This window comes from Centruroides vittatus, unplaced genomic scaffold (assembly GCF_030686945.1).
Source record: "Centruroides vittatus isolate TY-2023 unplaced genomic scaffold, ASM3068694v2 contig_577, whole genome shotgun sequence".
Classification (NCBI taxonomy): domain Eukaryota; kingdom Metazoa; phylum Arthropoda; class Arachnida; order Scorpiones; family Buthidae; genus Centruroides; species Centruroides vittatus.
This window is the reverse complement of record NW_027122345.1, coordinates 1,839,496-1,858,932: the sequence shown is the minus strand read 5'-3', so window position 1 is coordinate 1,858,932 and position 19,437 is coordinate 1,839,496. Positions and strand designations below refer to the sequence as shown.

Genomic DNA, 19,437 nt, shown 5'->3' with positions numbered 1-19,437 from the left:
ACATAAAACTCTTAAGTTTCCACACTAATATATTTCTCATTTTTTGTTGATATTATTATTCTCTTTTAAAATACAGTAGAGCAGTGTTTCCCAAAGTGTGGTACACGTACCCCCAGGGGTACGGGAAGAGTTTAGTGGGGGTACACGCTGCACTGTGCTTCGGCTGTTCCTGGTGCAACAAGCAGTTTACTTTTTTTTGATGACGAACATAGAAAAATAATAAAAAACTTCGTTACTTCTTAGCGGTTTCGCCGGGTGCTGTGATTCTGTGTATTCCTCCACCTTATGGCCAAGACAACAGTGTCACACAAAAACCTCCAGTATCTACACATTGAATTGTTACAATGTGCGCGTGCGTATTTTTAGCTTTTGTGCGATTTTTCTAACAGGAAAGGTTTGTTATGTGGTTTAGTATTAATAAAAAACTAAAAATGCTGAATAAACCAATTTTTCTGTAGCTAGTTACTACAACTAACAATTCTTAGCAGAGACTTACTTTGACAGTGCTTCTAGAAAGACGAAAATGAGACCTAAAGTCCATATCGCTATATCTAGGAACAATATTTTTCACATAGTCTTCTATTTTGGCTTTTTCGATTTTTCAATTGCAGCAGCATATAGAAATGGAATATCCTCATTATCTTTGGTTTTTGATTTAAAGTACAGTCAAACCTGTTTTTATGCGGTCTTTTTTTGTGCGATTTTTTTTATGCGAATTTTTAATTTGTGCGGTTTTTTGTGCGATTTTTTATTTATGTGGTATAGTTGGCGACTAGTCTCGTGCGATTCGTCATGTCTCACATTGACTTATTACAGCTAAATAAACTTATTATAGCATAAATGAACTTATTATAGTAATATTATTGCATGCATATGCGAAAAATGAAATAATTTATTTTTTAAGTCAAAAAAACACCACCTGGACAAAAATATGTAAAACAGACGGTAGACGAGATGATGCAGTCAAGTGCTGTCATCTGTTGTCAATAAATTCTATTTCGTACGGTTTTGAGTTATTTTCTATTTTTTTATGCGGTCCCTATTGACCGCATAAAAAAAATATTTTTTTAATTGTGTTGCAAAAACTATTTTTTATAGCCACTCGTGAAGTTTTGTGCGATTTTTTTTTTTATGCGTTTTTTTTATGCGGTTCCTATCCATCGCATAAAAACAGGTTTGACTGTATATGCAATTTTTTTGGCGAGGGGTACTCCGCATTAAGAAAATTATACAAAGGGTACACAGATGTCAAAAGTTTGGGAAACACTGCAGTAGAGCATCGATTATCCGACCCCCAATTAACCGACTTATCGGTTAACCAACTGCGTTCTAGTCGCCAAATTCAAATGTCCGCTAGTGATGTGGCGCTACAATATTTGGTTATGTCTTGGCTACTTTAATATTATTTTTGTTAAATTTTTGCATGTTTTAGCTGGCAGCACTGGCTCAACCATGAAAGGGAGGCTAGTATTTAAACCAGGCCTAATACACTATACTAATAATGTATTTTTTCATACTTTTTAGTTATCCGACTAACCCCAGTCCCCAATTAAGTCGGATAATCAATGCTCTACTGTAATTGCTTTTCTTTAAATATATTAAAACTGGAAATGATTTGCTACTACTGAATTTTCATAACTCTCCATTTACTCTGAATCTGTTGTTATTTTTGTGTATTTGATAAATTTTTGTCTAAATTTAGTATTTAGAATACTTTTGAATTTTGAATGATCAGAATTTGTTCTTAAAGTTTTGTTTGAATTTTTAAATTTTGTGGAATGTATAACTTGATGATCACTAAATGAGATTAGATATGTCCTGATAACACAAAATTATTGATACCAATAGTAAGAGTAGTTTTAAAGTATCAATACCAGCTAGTATTGGCATCAGGTATTGAACTGGAAATCTTGTTGGCTGTCACTATTTAGTCTACTGCATTGCCTTCCAGTTGTTTTTACTGCTGAGAAGCTACTGTACTCATTACAACAAAGGCTGAGTGGACCTTAGAGCAGCAATTAATATTTTGTTACTTACTTCAGGGAGTTGAATCCCAGATATCTTGTTCAGAAGTCAGTGCATCTGTCAGTACTTCAGTTTACACTCATATGATGTCTTATGTACACAAAGGAAGCCCCAGATCTACAGTCCTGCTAATGTGCTCTGTGGGTACTACTATACATAGGATAGTGGTGAATAAGAAATTGTTGATGAAGTGGTAAAACAGTCTTTACATTGAAAGTTCTTTGTGTTAAAATTTTATAAATGTCAGTGCAAACAAATATATACAAATTATAACTCATTTAAACATAACTGATGGTCCAAGTTGAGTAACAAACAGAAGTGATGCATAATGTTTAAATATTTATTTATAAATAGTAATCAGAACTCTAAGCATATAGATTCTGGAAATGAAATTTAACATAATAAATTTATTGATTTTTGGTCATTAATATTTTTTATATATGTAACTTTACTGAAAATAGTGTAAAATTTCATTTCAGTTTCTGATTTGGCTGCAAAATTTGGTTTCAGTTGGATCTTACCTGTTTGTGAAAAATGTAATGATACTAGATCTGATACCCAAAGTATTGATACCAGTATCGGTATCAGACCAAAAATATTGAGTACAAAGAGGAAAGTATTGATATCATCAGTATCAGGACATCTCTAAATGAGATTGAAAATGTTAGTTATGTAAGCTCACTGACTTTCAGGGGGGGATTTGTAAATCCCACATCAAGAAGGCTAGGGTTGTCCATGTGTGAGTGGTGGTGTCGGAGACAGAGATGACAAGTGTCTTACAAAACCTGTTTATTGTATCGGAAGGTAACTTACATAACAAGGCTTTGACATCTCAACAATCAATGAGGATTCGTTGACAGAGTTCAGTTCCTCATAGGGAGGTTCTTGTGACATGTATGGATGTGACGGCAAGTGAAGATCCTCCAAGTTTTGTCAGGATCAGCTGGAAGATAGATGGTGGCCCCAGGGCAGTGTTAGGAGAGCGATGGATGGAGAATCATCCAAGTCCCTTTTGCACAACAAAAACTGTGGGTATCCAAAATTGTACTGGGCGGAGGATCTCTTCTTGTTCATTGACACATGGTGTCAGCATTATCTAAAACATTAATTGACCAAGTGTGATGTGTCCTTGATTGTTAGGGATTATATCAATTTCTGTCTTCTTATCGGCCATTCCAATTAGTCAATCTCCCTCATCCACGCTTTCCAAGTGGCTGGTCCCTCATTACTAAGCGTAATGGGACTCCCATCTGGGGCACAGGAGAGGTCAAACTCAAAGCTGAATTTGGCCTTTCAGTCAGAAATGGATGACATTCCTTTCACGATTTATGATCCTGTGTTGCAGTTTTATATAAACAAGGGTTTTATATAAAAAGGGTGTCCAACTACAAACATTTTTTCTAAACAATTAAATATTTCTTTAAATCAACTGAGTTTTCGCAAATTTCATGGCAATTTGGACCTGTCTGGGAGCTCACATACTGACCACAGGCTGCATCAAATGTCAAAAAAGAAAAGGAAAAATCTCACATCAAGAGACCTGCAAATAAAAATGGTAAGAATTTCCAGGAAGAAGCCATTTGTCTCTGTAAAAAATAGAAAAGCCAGGTTGGCATTTGCAAGAGCTCGTAAACTGGAGCATTGATTGGTGGCAGAACATTTTGTCATCCAACAAAACAAAAAAAAAATTTATTTGGTAGGGATGGGAGAAAGTATATTCGATTGCAGCAAAGGAGAGGAATATTGTCCTGCTTGCCTGCAGCCTATGGTGAAGTTTGGAGGTGACAGCATCATGTTGTGAGGATGCTTCTCACAACATGAAATTGGCCCTATCCACCAAATAAATGGAAATATGGATCAACAACAGTACAAATCCATACTAGAAAATCTTATGCTTCCCTATGCTGATAATAATTTACCTTTAACATGGAAATTCCAACATGATAATGATTCCAAACACACCAGTAAATTAGTTAAAAGGTAGTTTCAAAATATTGTAATTATATTAGATTACTTGAATGGCTAGCACAATTACTGGACTTAAACTCCATCAAAACATTATAGGGTGTTGTAAAAACTGCAATTCATAAACAAGAATTCAAAAATAAAAATGAATTGTTTGAGGCTATCCAAAAAGCTTGGTTCTTCATTTCAGAGGAACTTTGTGAACATTTAATTGATTCTATGCCAAAGACATAGAATCAGTTAAATGCATAGTGGTCATAAAAAATTTTGGTAACCCCACAAAATACTGAGGTATTTGGTTCAAATTTGTTTTGGTCCTATGCTTTCTTCCAGAGTAAAAATGCATGTATTTGAACAGAGGTAATTTTCATTTTAAAAAAATAATTTATTTATTTACTGATACTTGACATATACATAGTTTATAAAAGTGTTTCTGTAAATTTAACAACATAGCATCATCACATTAGTTACATTAATTTTTCTGTTAAAGGTATTTATAAGAAAATATGCATAATGGTCCTAAACTTTTGGCCATTGCTGTTGATTTTTCTACTTTTTTCAATTTTTGTTAGGTGTGATGTTGCAACCAATTGTGCCAATGTTTTTCTTGTTTAAAAAATTTATTCTAATTGCAATCACTGTTCAAATTTATTTGGTTAAACCTGATAATGACTGTTTAAAATTGTTGAAAATTTTAGTTTTTCTATTAAAATGGATAAAACATTAATGTATTGTTTTATTTTGTCTAATCCTGCCCTGATTGCAGCAAAGAATGGTATTACTATAAAGATGTTGCTCTCTTGTGCAGAGATTTACAATGGAAGTATGTCATGTAACACACAAAAAAATCTCACTCTTCTAGGCAAGGAGAAACTCTAAGGATTACACAAATCCATAATAATAATATAAAAAATTGTATATATGGAGTAGTCCCCTTTTTTCATGCACACATTCAATTACTATGGTACTTTTCTGGAATGCATTAACTACACTAACAAGGATATTCTTGTATAAAATAAAAAATTGGATGGTTTGACTAGTTTTCCAACCCAAGTTTTGGCAGTTCAAATTGTTGTTAAAAATAATAAATATAGAATAATAACTATCAATTTAAAATTTGATTTGACATTATACAGTAAACATTTTTTAAATTTAATGTTTTCTCTATGTAGAAACAAGTTACTTTAACAGAGAATTTTTATAGAAGTTTTTCTAGATATTTCATTGTATGTTGTTCAATAATATCTCTTCCAAAATATATATTGATATTCAGACATTCTGTATATTGTATTCTGGAAGATAGCTCCTTTTATTTATTCATAATGTTTGCAAAAAACTTTTTGACATTAACATTATATTACACTTACCATATTTCCATGCATACAATTCATTGTGGCATATATCCCTGCAGAAAATTGCTATAACAATTAAACCTTTTCATAACTTGCCTCACTAACATACCTTGTGCCTATGAGAGCAGCCATTGCTCCAAAGGCACAGGCTCATGATTGCAATGTAAAATTAGTGTAACCCACCTATCAAATGATCTGCACCTCCTTTCAAGTTGTCTTTTAAACACACAGTGGACTATACTCACAAAAAATTTTATTTGGTTAATTGCAAAAAAGCATATCTAGAAACAATGAATGAGTTTTTTTCATTTTGGTCTAAGTTTTTAAATTTATACGGAAACAAATTTGAAAAATATTAATTTATGATCAATGTTTTATACATTTAAATTATTGATGTCATTAAAAAAGTATCTGCAATGAATCATCCTGAGACAAAAGTTATAGATCTTATTGTTCAGTTTTAATTAAAATCACAGAGTTATGATTAAAAATTATTCAAATAGCAGATAATCTAGAACTAATCATAATAACAAATGAGATATTGAAAAAGATTTAAAATGTTGTTTAACTTAATGCAACTGATCAAATTGGCAGCTGTTAATATTAATTAAAAGATTACTTTTATTTCAAAATTTTGTTTTTTAATTGTTTTAATATGAAATAAGAGTGTTAAAAGAACAAAAAAATTATAAAATTTAAATTATTTTCCTTTTATTCAAGTGCTGTTTCTGAATTGAAGTAGAAAAAAGTTATTTATTCTGTAATGTTTAAATTAAATAAATAACTTGTGATTAATAAAAATTATATTCATTAAGAAAGTTTTTGGTTTTGTACTTAATGATTATTTATTGTAAAGTTTTTACAATTAATTATGAATATACTGTAATTATGTAAGAAACCTTACAATAATTATTGATATACTTTATCTTTTTGATTTATTTCTGTTTATATAAATTTTTAAATTTAATATTACAGATTAGAACAATTTATCAAAATGGAGAATCATAGAGAAGAATCAGAAGCTGAAACCATCTCAGACATTCAGAATTATTTAGCTTCATTTAATAAAGAGATACAAGATGGAACTTCAGTGGGAGGAGATAGTCTTAATCAACAATCAGAAAATTCAGAAATGATTACTGCAACTACTATTGGTACAGTAAGTGAAAGTGGTCAGCAACAGACTACCACTGGTACATATTATGTAACTCAAACAGCAGATGGATATCAATACACACAGATCAGAATCAGGTAGATAATATCTAGTTTTTTTAATTTGTGCATATTCCAAAAATTTAAAGAAAATAAAATCAAGAAGCAATGTTAAACTGTTTCTTGATTTTCTTTTCTTTTAGCTTCTCTTATAGATTTGAAATAAACTCTAAAGCTCTAAACAAGATCTAAAGAGATGTAAACTTTTTGAATTTATTAATTTCTATTTGAGATTAAACATAACAAAATTAAAACATAAGTTTTGTTCTTAAGAATATTGTTATGTTGAAAGAATTTTATTCTATAGATAAATTTAATGTTCAAACATTATATAAAGATTTAAAGTCCATTTAAGTGATTATTCAATCAGATTAAAATATTTAAAAAATAAAAGTTGTTAATTAATGTAAAAATATTAAACAGTATAAATATTACTTGTTGAAGGTCCAGATATCATGCCATTAAAAAATTTTTCTGTGGGTCACTCTAATGATTATACAATATCTCACAATATTTTCCATTTACTAAATTTTCTTTAATACAATGTGTGAAAAGCCTGAGTGGTCTGAACATATTTGCATATTTGCTCTAGAGTGCAATGAGCCATATTACAGTGGTTTTTAGCTGCTGTTATAACTACTATATTGCAATTTGCATGATGACGATTTTGTTTTATTTCTGATTTTGCGTTGAAAAAAATCATTTTAATCTATTAAATCTATTTTTTGCTTTTAAAGCCTTTATTATTTTAGTTTTGTTGTTCCAAGAATTTTTTTACACTATTGCCTGCTATAGGATTAGCAATTATTAGCTATTGGATTAGAATATCCAATGTTAGCCTTCTTCTGTGATATATGTTTGAGCTCTAACTGGTTAGTTGGTTTGTTTTTAATATTCTTTTGTATATTGATTGGCTTTAGAGATCACTTTCTCTGATGGTCTGGCGATCTGAGTAATGTAACTAGCTGTTTAGAAATTTTATTTAGTCTGTTTGCTTATATGTATAAAATATTAGTCAAATGTTGGAGAGATGTCTATACTTGAAATAACTTAAATAAATATTTCAATTCTAAAACAATTTACTGCTACTGATATTTATGTTCAGTATATACCAGTTAAAAGTGTAACAAATACCTCTATTTCTTTGATGAGGAGCAATTATTGATTATTGTCACTCAATGCCTTGCTGCCTCTATTGTTTCCATTTTTCCATTCAAAGGAGGTCTGTGCTATGTGTCATAGTCTTCACTTTCATCAGTTGCAATAGATACTGATGTTCTTTTAAATCTTTCAGATACCTTTTCTAGGGTATTGACACCCATGCAGACATAATCTACTCACTCATTCGATACAATGATACTTTCTTCAAGTGTCTGCTAAGTGTTGTTTTTTGAAGAATTTCACTTCCATTTTGCAATATATTCATTGTAAATGTTCTTTTAAAAGGTGATTGATCTCCATGTCAAAAGGTTGCAACAAACCAGTCATTCCTCCTGATATTATCAACATGTCACATATTTCCTCTTCACACTTTTCTTCAAATTTCCTCAAATTACAATTGCTAACATATTCAACATAAAAGCATATTTCATTGCTGAAACCAAACAGACCATAAGTCAGTTCTGAAAGGATTGTTCTGTCATACAGTTGTTTTTTTGCACCCATACCAAAGTTCTCTCAGATAACTTCTTCAGAAATATTTTTTATTTAAAAATTAGATGTGGTGGTAGCTTGTTACTTACCATCAGCAGTGATGACTATTATGAATTAGAACTATATACATCATCATTCTAGTTATTCTGTACTTCTGCTGTATCTGCATTTGTGCTGTTTTTTTGTCTGCCTTGTTTACAATTAGTTCTTTTGATATGCCATAGAGGTGTTTCATCAGTGGTTTCCAAATCACCTTATCTTTTTTCCTTGGTGCAATAATGTATTTCTGGAAGTGCAGTAATTTTTCCTCAAATGTGTATGGAAGTTATTGCACTATTGATTTGAAATTGCCTTACTCAACCATGGTTTGCTTTAAATTCATTGAGAAAGATTTTGTATTTCTCTGCTTTCTTGTATGTTTTGAACTGAAGTATTTCAATTGATATTGCAAATCCATTTGCTCTTGTTTTATGAGCATCTTTCAAGAAATCAGTTTTATATCAGTTTTATCAGTTTTATATTGCTTCTTCTCCAAAATTCTTCTCAATTTTTGGAAGTCTTTTTGAAGGAAATTTTTTTTTTTTTGACTTCATTGGTGAACTTTTTTCTTGTTGACATCAAATTTCCTCCCTGCTGCTTTTTTGCTATTTTCTTCTGCACATTACACAATATCTAACTTGAATTTTTCTGCATAACTTGTTTGGACTTAGTCCAAATAACAATGAATGGCATATTCTTCCTCAACAAGGTTTGGTAACTCAAGAAAGTATTTTTCAAGAATAGTCACAGGATAGAGAACAAAGGATTTGGGAATGATGAGATGATTCTCTTTGTGGAGTTAATTACATTCTGAATACTTCAACCTCACCTTGTTGTGCCTACCATAGTAAATGGAAGGTCAAATAATTTTTTTCAAAATTTCTTTCTGAAGATTTTGATGTGGCTTATATACATGTGCAACCTATACATATGTAAATATGATATTTGGACAATCAGAAATTGTTATTTCAATAAATCTGCTTGTGTTTTGATTTCTTAATATTTCTTGATTCAGAATTATTTATATAGCAATAATAAAATATTTTGTACATTTTTTCCCTTACTATAGCAATATTTCATTTCAGTGTTGCTTTGTTATACAAGGGTGTATCTGAATTCATGTAAAAATTGATAGGGGATAATTGTAAGGGTCAGTACAAGCAGCTTGTTCCTATGAACCAAGGAGTGCTGCATACTGCTTAAGGAGATACAGGAGATAAACATTTGATACTGCTGCCCCCTGCTCACTACCTTGTAAAGCACACGTGTGGGAAAGCCAAAATGATGAAATTGTTTGTGTTGTGAAAATATCAAATGCATGAAAACCTTTCATGTTTTAAATCTCTGCTGAACAGGTACAACTTTTTGTGCAAACAGAATAAACACCAGTTTTACAAATGATTTTATAACTAACAGATTTGTTGTTGGTTTTTAACACTGTTTATATTGTAAAAAGAAATTATTTGTTTGTTTTTACAATTGCATACTTTTATGTAAATATATATATTTTGTGCCATTGGCATGCTAATAAATATGAAGGATTAAAAAAAAAACAAAAGTATAACTATGTAATACCAGTGCACCTGCCAATGGTATACATATCAGAAAATGGATGAAGATAGGAAAAGTTTTTTTTTCTGTTTTTGCAAAATCCTGCTTACAGGTGGTGTTCAAAATGATGGCCACCAACTTTATTACATGCATTGCATCTTGAACTGCGTTGTTGTATACATGAAGCAGAAATCCTACAACTACAACAATTTGTTTTATTAATTCTTCAGCAGAATTGACTGATGTCTCATAGATAAGACTTTTCATGTGGTATCACAAAAAAGTTGACATACTGGAGAATGTGGAGGCCACATTATAGGTCTCCCTCTGCCAATCCATCTGTCTCTGAATGTGTGGTTCAGATGGTTTCAAACAATAGGATTGAAGTGTGTTAGCAACCCATTATGCCAGAACCATATGTAATGTCAGATGCTTAGGGAGATATCTTCCAGAAGTTTAGGCAATGCTTCCTGCTGAAATGTCAAGTACAATATGCCATTGAGATAGGGTGGTAGCATATATGGATCTAGTAGCTGTCCTATGATTCCTGCTCACATGTTGATGCCAAATTAACATGTGAGCAGGAATCAAAAACCCCAAGGCAGTTACCATGGAGGTTTTTGTAATCCCAAATATGGCCATTCCATGAATGAACAGGCCTTTTCTGGTAAATGATGTCTTATCTGAAAACAATAACAGCTCTGGAATCTGGATTCTTCAACACACTGTTGGAGGAACCATTGAGCAAAAGTGACATGGTGTGCTGGACCAAATGTTTGTATTTGCTGCAGATGATACTGAGGCAACTGATGTCCATGTGGGACCTGCCTGACACTCATGTGGTTCATAGCTGGAGTGTTTACAAATGCTTATGTACTGTACCTGTTGATGAATTTGCTGCAGTACATACCAAAATATGTTCTTCAAAGTCCAATGGGAGTATTCTACTTGGTACACCAGTCTTGAATCTATCTACAAGAAAACTGCCTGTTTCACACAACCATTGACACATGCAGGCAACTACCCAGTTTACTGGAACTGGACAACATGGATAATGCTCATGATATAGGTTGTGGGCAGTGCTTTACCATAAATTAAAATCATAATGATATATTCCATATTGGTATAATGCATAACCATCATGCATCTGACAGTTTAACTGACAGTGTACACACTCTCTTTAAATATGCTACAGTATCAATTACCTGCTAATAAATGCAAATGTTTGGATTTACTGTTTTGCTTAGGATAATTCTGTATAATCTACTTGTAAACAGCAAAACATGCATGCTTTACAGAATACAGAAGTGAATAGACAGCAGCAGCACAAGATGTTTACCCCCTGTATCTCCTAAGGAGTCCACAGCACCTTCCAGTTCACAGGACCAAAGTTACTTGTATTGACCCCTACCATCAATCCTACAGGAGTTCAGATATACCTTTATCTAGTTTTGAAAGCTTACACTCATTATAACCTGATATCATCTGTAATTCAGATAATTCATTTTTACAATTTTAGATTTGATTAGAACATAATTTTAATGGATAATTTACAGTAAATGGAAGGCATTCTAAGGACCAAAATGATATAAAGTACAAATATCAACTTTCCCAAAACCTTGGCTTAGTATCAATAAGTTGGTACTAAACCAAACAATTGCCATAATTAATTTGGCTATTAATATGCTATAATTAATAGTCCGATTAATTATGGCAATCATTTGGCTTGACAAAAACTACTTATTTGTTTGAGATAGAAAATGAAAAATAATTTGTAAATGTATAAAATTAATTGGTTTTTTAAATTAATGTTTGTGCAAATTTTATAATTCAAAATGCTTGATCAAAAGTATAATCAGGTGTTTATAAATACTGTATACAGGCTGAGTCAGGAGGAGAGGGAAATCAGTTGAAAGATGATAATATGGGTTATTGTAAACTAACAACTCTATATGAACATGGGGTATTATTTTCAGTAGTTTTGGAGATACAATACTTTTTATACAATTGTTTGAAAGTTTCTCACATCATGCAATAATAATGAAAGATATATGTTACATTCCTAACAAATGCTCAAAACTTAAACTGTTGAACTACATGCCACAGTGTTTCATAGATAATCATTCTAATTTTACATTGTTTTGGCTTACATCTATCTCTATTGTGTTTGAAATAAGTGTTATCAATTAACACTTCCAGAGAGCACATGGTTTGATGACTGAAAGAAAAAAGTACCAGTATGTCCATCATCTGCCTCTGGGTGGTAATGTGATGTGATGTTGAATTTGTCAGTGGATATACAGTCATCACCAAGTATCTCAGAGAAACTCATTTTTGGGCACATGGTGTAAAGTGAATTCAGATTCATAGTTCAATTTTTGAGCATTTGTTGTGAACATAACACTTGTAAAGGAGACTGTTCCATGTCCAGGCACTTTTTGGTTTACAATCATTTGTTGTGAATTGAGGCTGTAGAGAACAAATTTAATTATATGCTGCTATAGCACTATTTATTGCCCAACTTTTAAAGCTACCATTTTGTCATTATCAAAAGTGGGTTTTATAAAAAGACTTAAGTTTTCAAAAAAGGCAAATTGTCCATTCATGAAACAGGGTGATACTGAATTGGATAATGGCATTCTACCTTCAGACTTAGGTTCTACCTTCAGGCCAAAGAAAACTCAAATATATGCACATTTTGTAAAAAGTTTAAAGCTATCATTCTTGAATAAAATAACAACACATAAGCCACTAAAATCCAGCATATCCAGTTTTAAGTTAATTGTGGTTGTTATCATTTTTGTATTTAAATAAATACAAAATGACTTGAGAATCAAAGGAGGTGACACTCATTTGACAACATAAAAATTTTGAATATATAATAGCCACTTTTCATTTAAAAGCATAAATTACACATGCTAATTTAATAATAAAATGTTTTAAGATTTTAAGATTAGCTAACATTGACATAACCTTAAAAATTGACATGAAATAAAAAGGTTGCTGACACTGAATAAAGAATGAAGAAACTACAGATATTGGTGGTAGCAGCTTGACAAATATGTCATTTATGTCAACTAAATACTTATGAACAATTTTTCTTTGCTTGGTTGTGACAAATTCATCATCAGATGCAGACTCATCCTATATTTCTATTCAGACAAAACCTTGGCAATGGCATTTTGAAGATCATTACCTATGTATAAAACTTATTAATGGTGTAAATTTAACTCTTAATAATGATTAATTTTCAAAAGATACAATGCTGATGCCAATCTGTTGCAATGTAAACATAATCTGTTTCACAAGTGGGCATATTTCTGCAACCAGACATACAGTGATGGACCAAACTTTAAAGACAAGCAAAAATTCCACCTAAACAACTAACTTAATTAAAAATCTTGTGGACCCTTCACTTTTTTTAAATAATCTCAAAAATGCAGTCTTACTAGACTCACAACAACCTTTATGTCACCAGTAAAATATTTAAGTAGTGTGGATAATCTGTTTACAATGCAGTCTTACATACTCATAATAAATGCTATACCAACTTCCATACTCAAAACATGTCATGCTTTCTCCACTGCAACTTTTAAGTCTTTTACTGAACTGCATTGTTTGCCATCAGCATATATAGTTCTTGAGAGCACACCCCAGTTATTCTCAGTCAGGTTTAGATCCAGAGATTGAGATGGATGATACAACAGTTGGACTTGTTTTTGCTGAAGCCAATTTTTTGTGATGCAAGATGAATGGACAGGTGCATTGTCTTGCATAAAATAAAACTTTCTGCCTGCTAATTTTCATACATTTGGAAATAAAGTAATTTTAATCAGTTTCTGATACTTTATTGAATCCATTCATCCATTTATGAATCCAATAGGTGACTTTCCCTTGCAAGAAATGGCACCCCACACCCCACACCATAATGGAATCACCACCCACCTGTCATCAAGATAAAATCCTCTTATCTTTGCACAAATTATGAAAATAATAGTTCAGACCATCTTGACCATCCAGATTGAACTTTTTTTCATCTGAAAAAATAACCTATTGCTATTCTGTATCCCAGGACATGTCATCTCATGCATAAGTCAATCTTGCAGTTTTATATTCTTTAGTTAAGGGAGGTTTTCTTTTCAATTTCTTTCTTTTAAGTCATCCTGGTGATTTTATCACTCTTTGAGCAGCACAGGGATGAACTTTTAACACTAATTGATTCACTTTTGATACTGATGTCACTCTGTTGCTTGCAACTTTCAAAATTTGCCTTTTATCTCTTGCATAAACTTAGGTCTTCCACCATTGTTTTTCAGGTTATATTTATCATTTTTTTTAATATAGTTGTAGACAACAGTGTGACTCTTTCCTATTTGGATAGCTACAGCATGATAGTTTTGTAACTGTGGCCATAAAATATCAATTTGTTCTTGTTCTTTCTCTGCAAGTTTACACCTTTTCACATGTGCTGACAGATGTTTTTTGTACACAGATATATGCAGATCTCTCTATACATGTATGCATTTACATTTATATGAAAATTTGCAGTTATTTTTTTAGTTGTATTTAAAGTTTTGTCAACATAAATTACTCTGTTTTCTACTTTTTGGATAGTGTTGGAATAGTTCCAACACTATCCAAAAAGTAGAAAACCGGGAAAGAATAGTGTTGGAACTATTCCAACACTATTCTTTCATTATTGTATAAACCTATTAATTTACTTTTTTAAACTAACTTATATGAGCATGGTTGAACCAATAATCTTAATTAAGCTAATTGTTTAGGTGGAATTTTTGCTTGTTTTTAAAGTTTTGTCTACCATTGTATCTGGTAGTGGAATGTTGTGGAAACAAGGTGCATTTTGCTCTGTGAGTGATAGTAACAAAACTTGCAATTTGACAACAACATAACCAGAACCTACAGGTATCACAATAAAGACATTTTTTTCATGGCTTAATTTCAACTGGAATGCTGCAAAACATGCTGATAGAGAATCTTACTAAATTAATGTTTGCTTGATTTGGAAATCAGGATGATAATAAGATAATGAAAAAATTTCTTCAAATTTAACTGAATTTGTTTTAATATTTTAAACTGACTTCCTGTTGTTTATAAATTTCTGTAGTTTATGTTATGATTGTTGATTGGCTAGAATGGCATTTGTGGGGATATTAAGATAGGAGTTTTTGTGTTCTATTGAGTAAGATCTCCATTGTGTTTCAAGCTGAAGTGTTAGCTACTATTTGGTGCATTTGTTGTCCTATTGGTAAGACTAAATTGTTTCTGACAGTTTGACTGCCTTAAAGGTACTTGACTCTTGCTGGTTCACTTCAACACTTGTCTCAAAGAGCTGTTTGTCTCTGTGAACTGCTTCCACAATAGTTTATTTTTGTCTTATGGATGCTAAGGCATGAAGGAATTGCCAGCAATATAAGTGCTTATTTACATAGAGAAACAGAGTGCTTTGTATTCCTTTATTGGAACTGAATCAGCTCTTGTAATAATATCTAAATAATTATTGTAGATATTATATAATGTATATATATATAATACATATTATAATAATTATTGAAACAAATTTAGAAATGTATTTTTGAATTTTTTTCCCCATTATTTGTATAATTTATTTTATTAAATAATATAATGATTACTTAAATTGTTAATTATTATTTTACAATTATATATATAAGTATAATTATTAATTACATATATAAATATATCTCTATTTCTAGAATGCTTATAATGCTGCTACCTATTATACGTCATCTGGAACTGCATATTATGCTAGTACAGAACAACAAGGGCAGAATGAGCAGAGTCAAGGACAGTATGAAACAATTCACACTTATACTACAGTAGAAGGCATTGCTAGTGACAGTTCAATGAAATCTTCATCAAGTACTGACAATAGAGCTAGAATGGTAACAGCTGTGACTACTGGAGAAAACAGCAGTTTCCAACAAATCATGCTTGCTGTTGATGAAAGTGGAAATATAGCAGGACGAGAAATGGTTGATGGAAATGCTCAAGAAATTTCAGTCACAATCCCTGCTTCAATGACTGGAACAGTATGTCAGAATTTTATCATATAACTTTGTAGTCTTTGTGTAAAATAATTATAGATGAATATTATTATTATTATTATTTTAATATACAAAATGATAATTTAGAATATCATATAAAAACAATTACAGTAGAGCGTCGATAAGTGGAACCAATTGGGGACTGGGGTCCTTCCAGTTAATGATTTGTTCCAGTTTCCGACTTTGTACGAAAAAATACATTAACCTGTCCGATGTTCAAATTTTTCTTCGTCACGTATCGCTTCCTGTTGAATTTTTCTCCGTTGCATGTTGCTTCGTGTTGAATTTTCGTCGATTTTAAGCCTAACGAAAATTTTTATAATAATCATCGAGGCTATCGTATCGTTAAAAATTATTTCTGCATTTTGTACAAACAAAATAAATATATTAAAGAATATAAAAAACATGAAAATTATACTTTAGAAGTAAATTTAGTATCAAAAACATTCGATTCAGCACGACACAGTCCGACTGAAAATCGTTCCACTTTCCGGCCATTCCACTTACCGACGTTCCACTTATCGACGCTCTACTGTATATTCATTTTAATAATATATTTCTTTAAGTAGTTTTAATTAATATAGTGGTCATGATGAGTCCTAGTGTTGTGCTGATGGTGATCAAATATAATTTGCAAAAAATGCAACATTGTATTATTTGTATTAGTATAAAACAAAGACTGCTAATAAATTTGAACATTTTTAAAACCTCTATAAAATCTCTTTCATGTAAATATAAAATCTTTTTATATTACATTTTTACAAAAAAAAATAAAAAATGTATATTTCATCCTGGATTTTCAGAAATTTTTTTCTTAACAATGAAAATTTGAATGCTTTGTCAATTAGACAGCAAGATTAGATAGGTATTATTCCTAGTTCTGTATTCCTTATATATATATAAAGCTATATTATCAAAGAGACTGCAATCAATACAAGGGACACATCACAGCACCTATGTCCTATGTCACTTGCCTGGAGGGCATTATTTGAAGTCAAGTAATAAACTTCCAATATTATTGTAATATTCCCCTTGCTTGCAGTTTTATTCATTTCTGTATTGTATTTTAATTCGTTTTTGTAATTTATTTTAATTTACATTTTTTGTACTCCTTATTTTATATTCTTAAGTATTTATTATTTTATTTTACTTATTTTATGAATTTACCAATATTTTATCTGATTTTTATATTTACTATTTATATATTCAACACTTGCGTACATGACTATATATGTCTGTCAAATACTTTTTAATTTGTTTTTCTATTTGATGTTTGTCCCAACTTTAGAACCTGATGATGGTCTTTAAACAAGGTTAAAAATGTTGGTTCTATCAATAAATTTTTGTTCTTTGTTGAATTTAAGGTACTTTGGATTTTTTTATCATTTTATATTTTGAAATAAAAAATATTTAGAGCTTCATAACATGTGCATAAATTTTATGCAGTTGTTTGCCTCTTGGATGTTCAATAACTCAAAAACTGTTTATTTTTGACTTTGTATCTGTAGAAACTTTTGATAAGAATCTTTATAACTACAAAATTTCAAAGATTCAGCAAAATCCATTGGGATCCATTTCCCATAAGGTTTATGTGGGATCCTTTAAAACATGGAAAATGAAAAAACTAAATTTTGCTGTAAATTTTTAAAAAAATCAAAATATTAATGGTTTATGGGGAAGATACTATGTTGAAGTATGATGTGTGAAGTATGATGTGTGAGAGGTACAAGAGATTCAAAGAAGTTGCAGAAGATAAGAAAGATGATTAATATCTAGGTAGACTAATGATAGTATATAATGCATAAGAAATTACTAGGATTCAGGAAGAAATTAGATTTCCATGTTTTGAGCTAAGTTTTATACATATCATCAAGCTATGAAGTCTCGATGTACAGTAGGGCATCAATTATTCGACTGAATTGGGACTGGGGTTGGTCGGATAACTGAAAAAATGGATAACCGAAAAGTATGAAAAAATACATTATTAGTATAGTATATTAGTATATCACTATTAACCTACTTCGCATTGAATTTTCATTGATGTTAAGCGTAACAAAATTTTTTAAAATAATAATTGACGCTATTGTATTGTTAAAAATTATTTCTTTATTTTGCACAAAATAAATACAAAAATAAAGAAAAAAATTGAAAATTAAGCCTGGTTTAAATACTGGCCTTCCTTTCATGGTCGAGCCAATGTTGCCAGCTAAAACATGCAAACATTTAACAAAAATAACATTAAAGTAGCCAAGACATAGCCAAATATTGTAGCGCCACATCACTATTGGACACTTGAATTTGCCGACTAGAACGCGGTCGGTTAATTGATGTGACGGTTGATCGGGGGTCGGATAATCGATGCTCTACTATATTACAAAGTGGAAAATCTCATCTCTGAACATAAAGGGTGTTTTTTTTTTTTTTTTAGAGGCATACAAATTTTAAATGAAATAAAACACGTAAAAATAATGTTAATGGCCATGGTGTTGGCTTTATTTAACAGATAATTTTATGTCATTAGTGTTTAAAACATGATTTTGGGCATCTGGGCACCATGGCTGGCTCGAATGAAGGGCAGTCAGGAAGTCCAATTTTCGACCACTTTATTGAGCAACTGGGGCTGTATATTGGCAATAACATGGTGAATGCTGACTTCCAAGTGGTCCAACGTCTGTGGTTTATCGGCATAGACTAGTGACTTCACATATCCCCAAAGAAAGTAATCCATAGGTATGAGATCACACTATCGTGGAGACCAGTTCACAGGTTTATTACACGAAATTATGTGCTCATCAAATGTTTCCTGCAATAAATTGATGGTGTCATGCGCTGTGTGACATGTTGTGCCATCTTGTTGAAACCAAAGCTCTGCCACATCAATACCATTCAACTGAGGAATGGAGAAGTCAGCAATCATGGTTCTATAGCGCTCTCCATTGACATTAACATTCTGGCTGGCATTATCTTTAAAGAAATATGGGCTAATAATTCCACCTGCCCATAAAGCACACCAAACAGTGACTTTTAATGGATGTAAGGGCATCTCAACAAAGGCTTATGGGTTTTCTCCACTCCAAATTCAGCAATTCTGCTTATTTACGTAGCCGTTTAACCAAAAATGAGCTTGTTTCTGAACACAAAATTGTGTTGAAAAAAAGGATCAAGCTGAATATTGTTTTCGGCCCATTCACTGAATGTATGGCGCGCGTAATGGTCACACGGTTTCAACTCTTGCATAAGCTGGATCTTGTAAGCTCATAAGCCAAGATCTTTCCACAAAATCTTCCACAAAGTGGACGGGCATAGCTCCAATTGCTGTGCACGATGGCAAATCGACTCATTTGGGTCCTCCTCAACACTACACTCCACAGCAGCAATAACTTCTTCTGTGTGCACTGTATGGCGTCTTTGTGGATGCATATTATCAACTAGAGTGTGCGTGGTGCAAAAATGATCCATGGTTTCCCAAATAACTTGCTTGGATGGATGATTATGTCGACCGTAAAACAGACGTAGTGCATGGTAAGTTTGTGAACTGAACCATGATTCTCAAAATA

The 19,437-nt window shown here is 31.6% G+C and overlaps 1 protein-coding gene across 1 annotated transcript in view; it reads left to right on the top strand.

Annotated features, from left to right (window-relative positions):
- Positions 1-19,437, top strand: part of LOC136979098 (uncharacterized) — a 75,758-nt gene that overhangs the window by 24,943 nt on the left and 31,378 nt on the right. Inside the window, exons 3-4 of the mRNA XM_067275013.1 lie at positions 6,318-6,501; positions 15,530-15,865. Of these exons, the coding sequence (XP_067131114.1) occupies positions 6,337-6,501; positions 15,530-15,865 (501 nt within the window). The 5' untranslated portion in view covers positions 6,318-6,336. The remainder of the gene's footprint in view (positions 1-6,317; positions 6,502-15,529; positions 15,866-19,437) is intronic.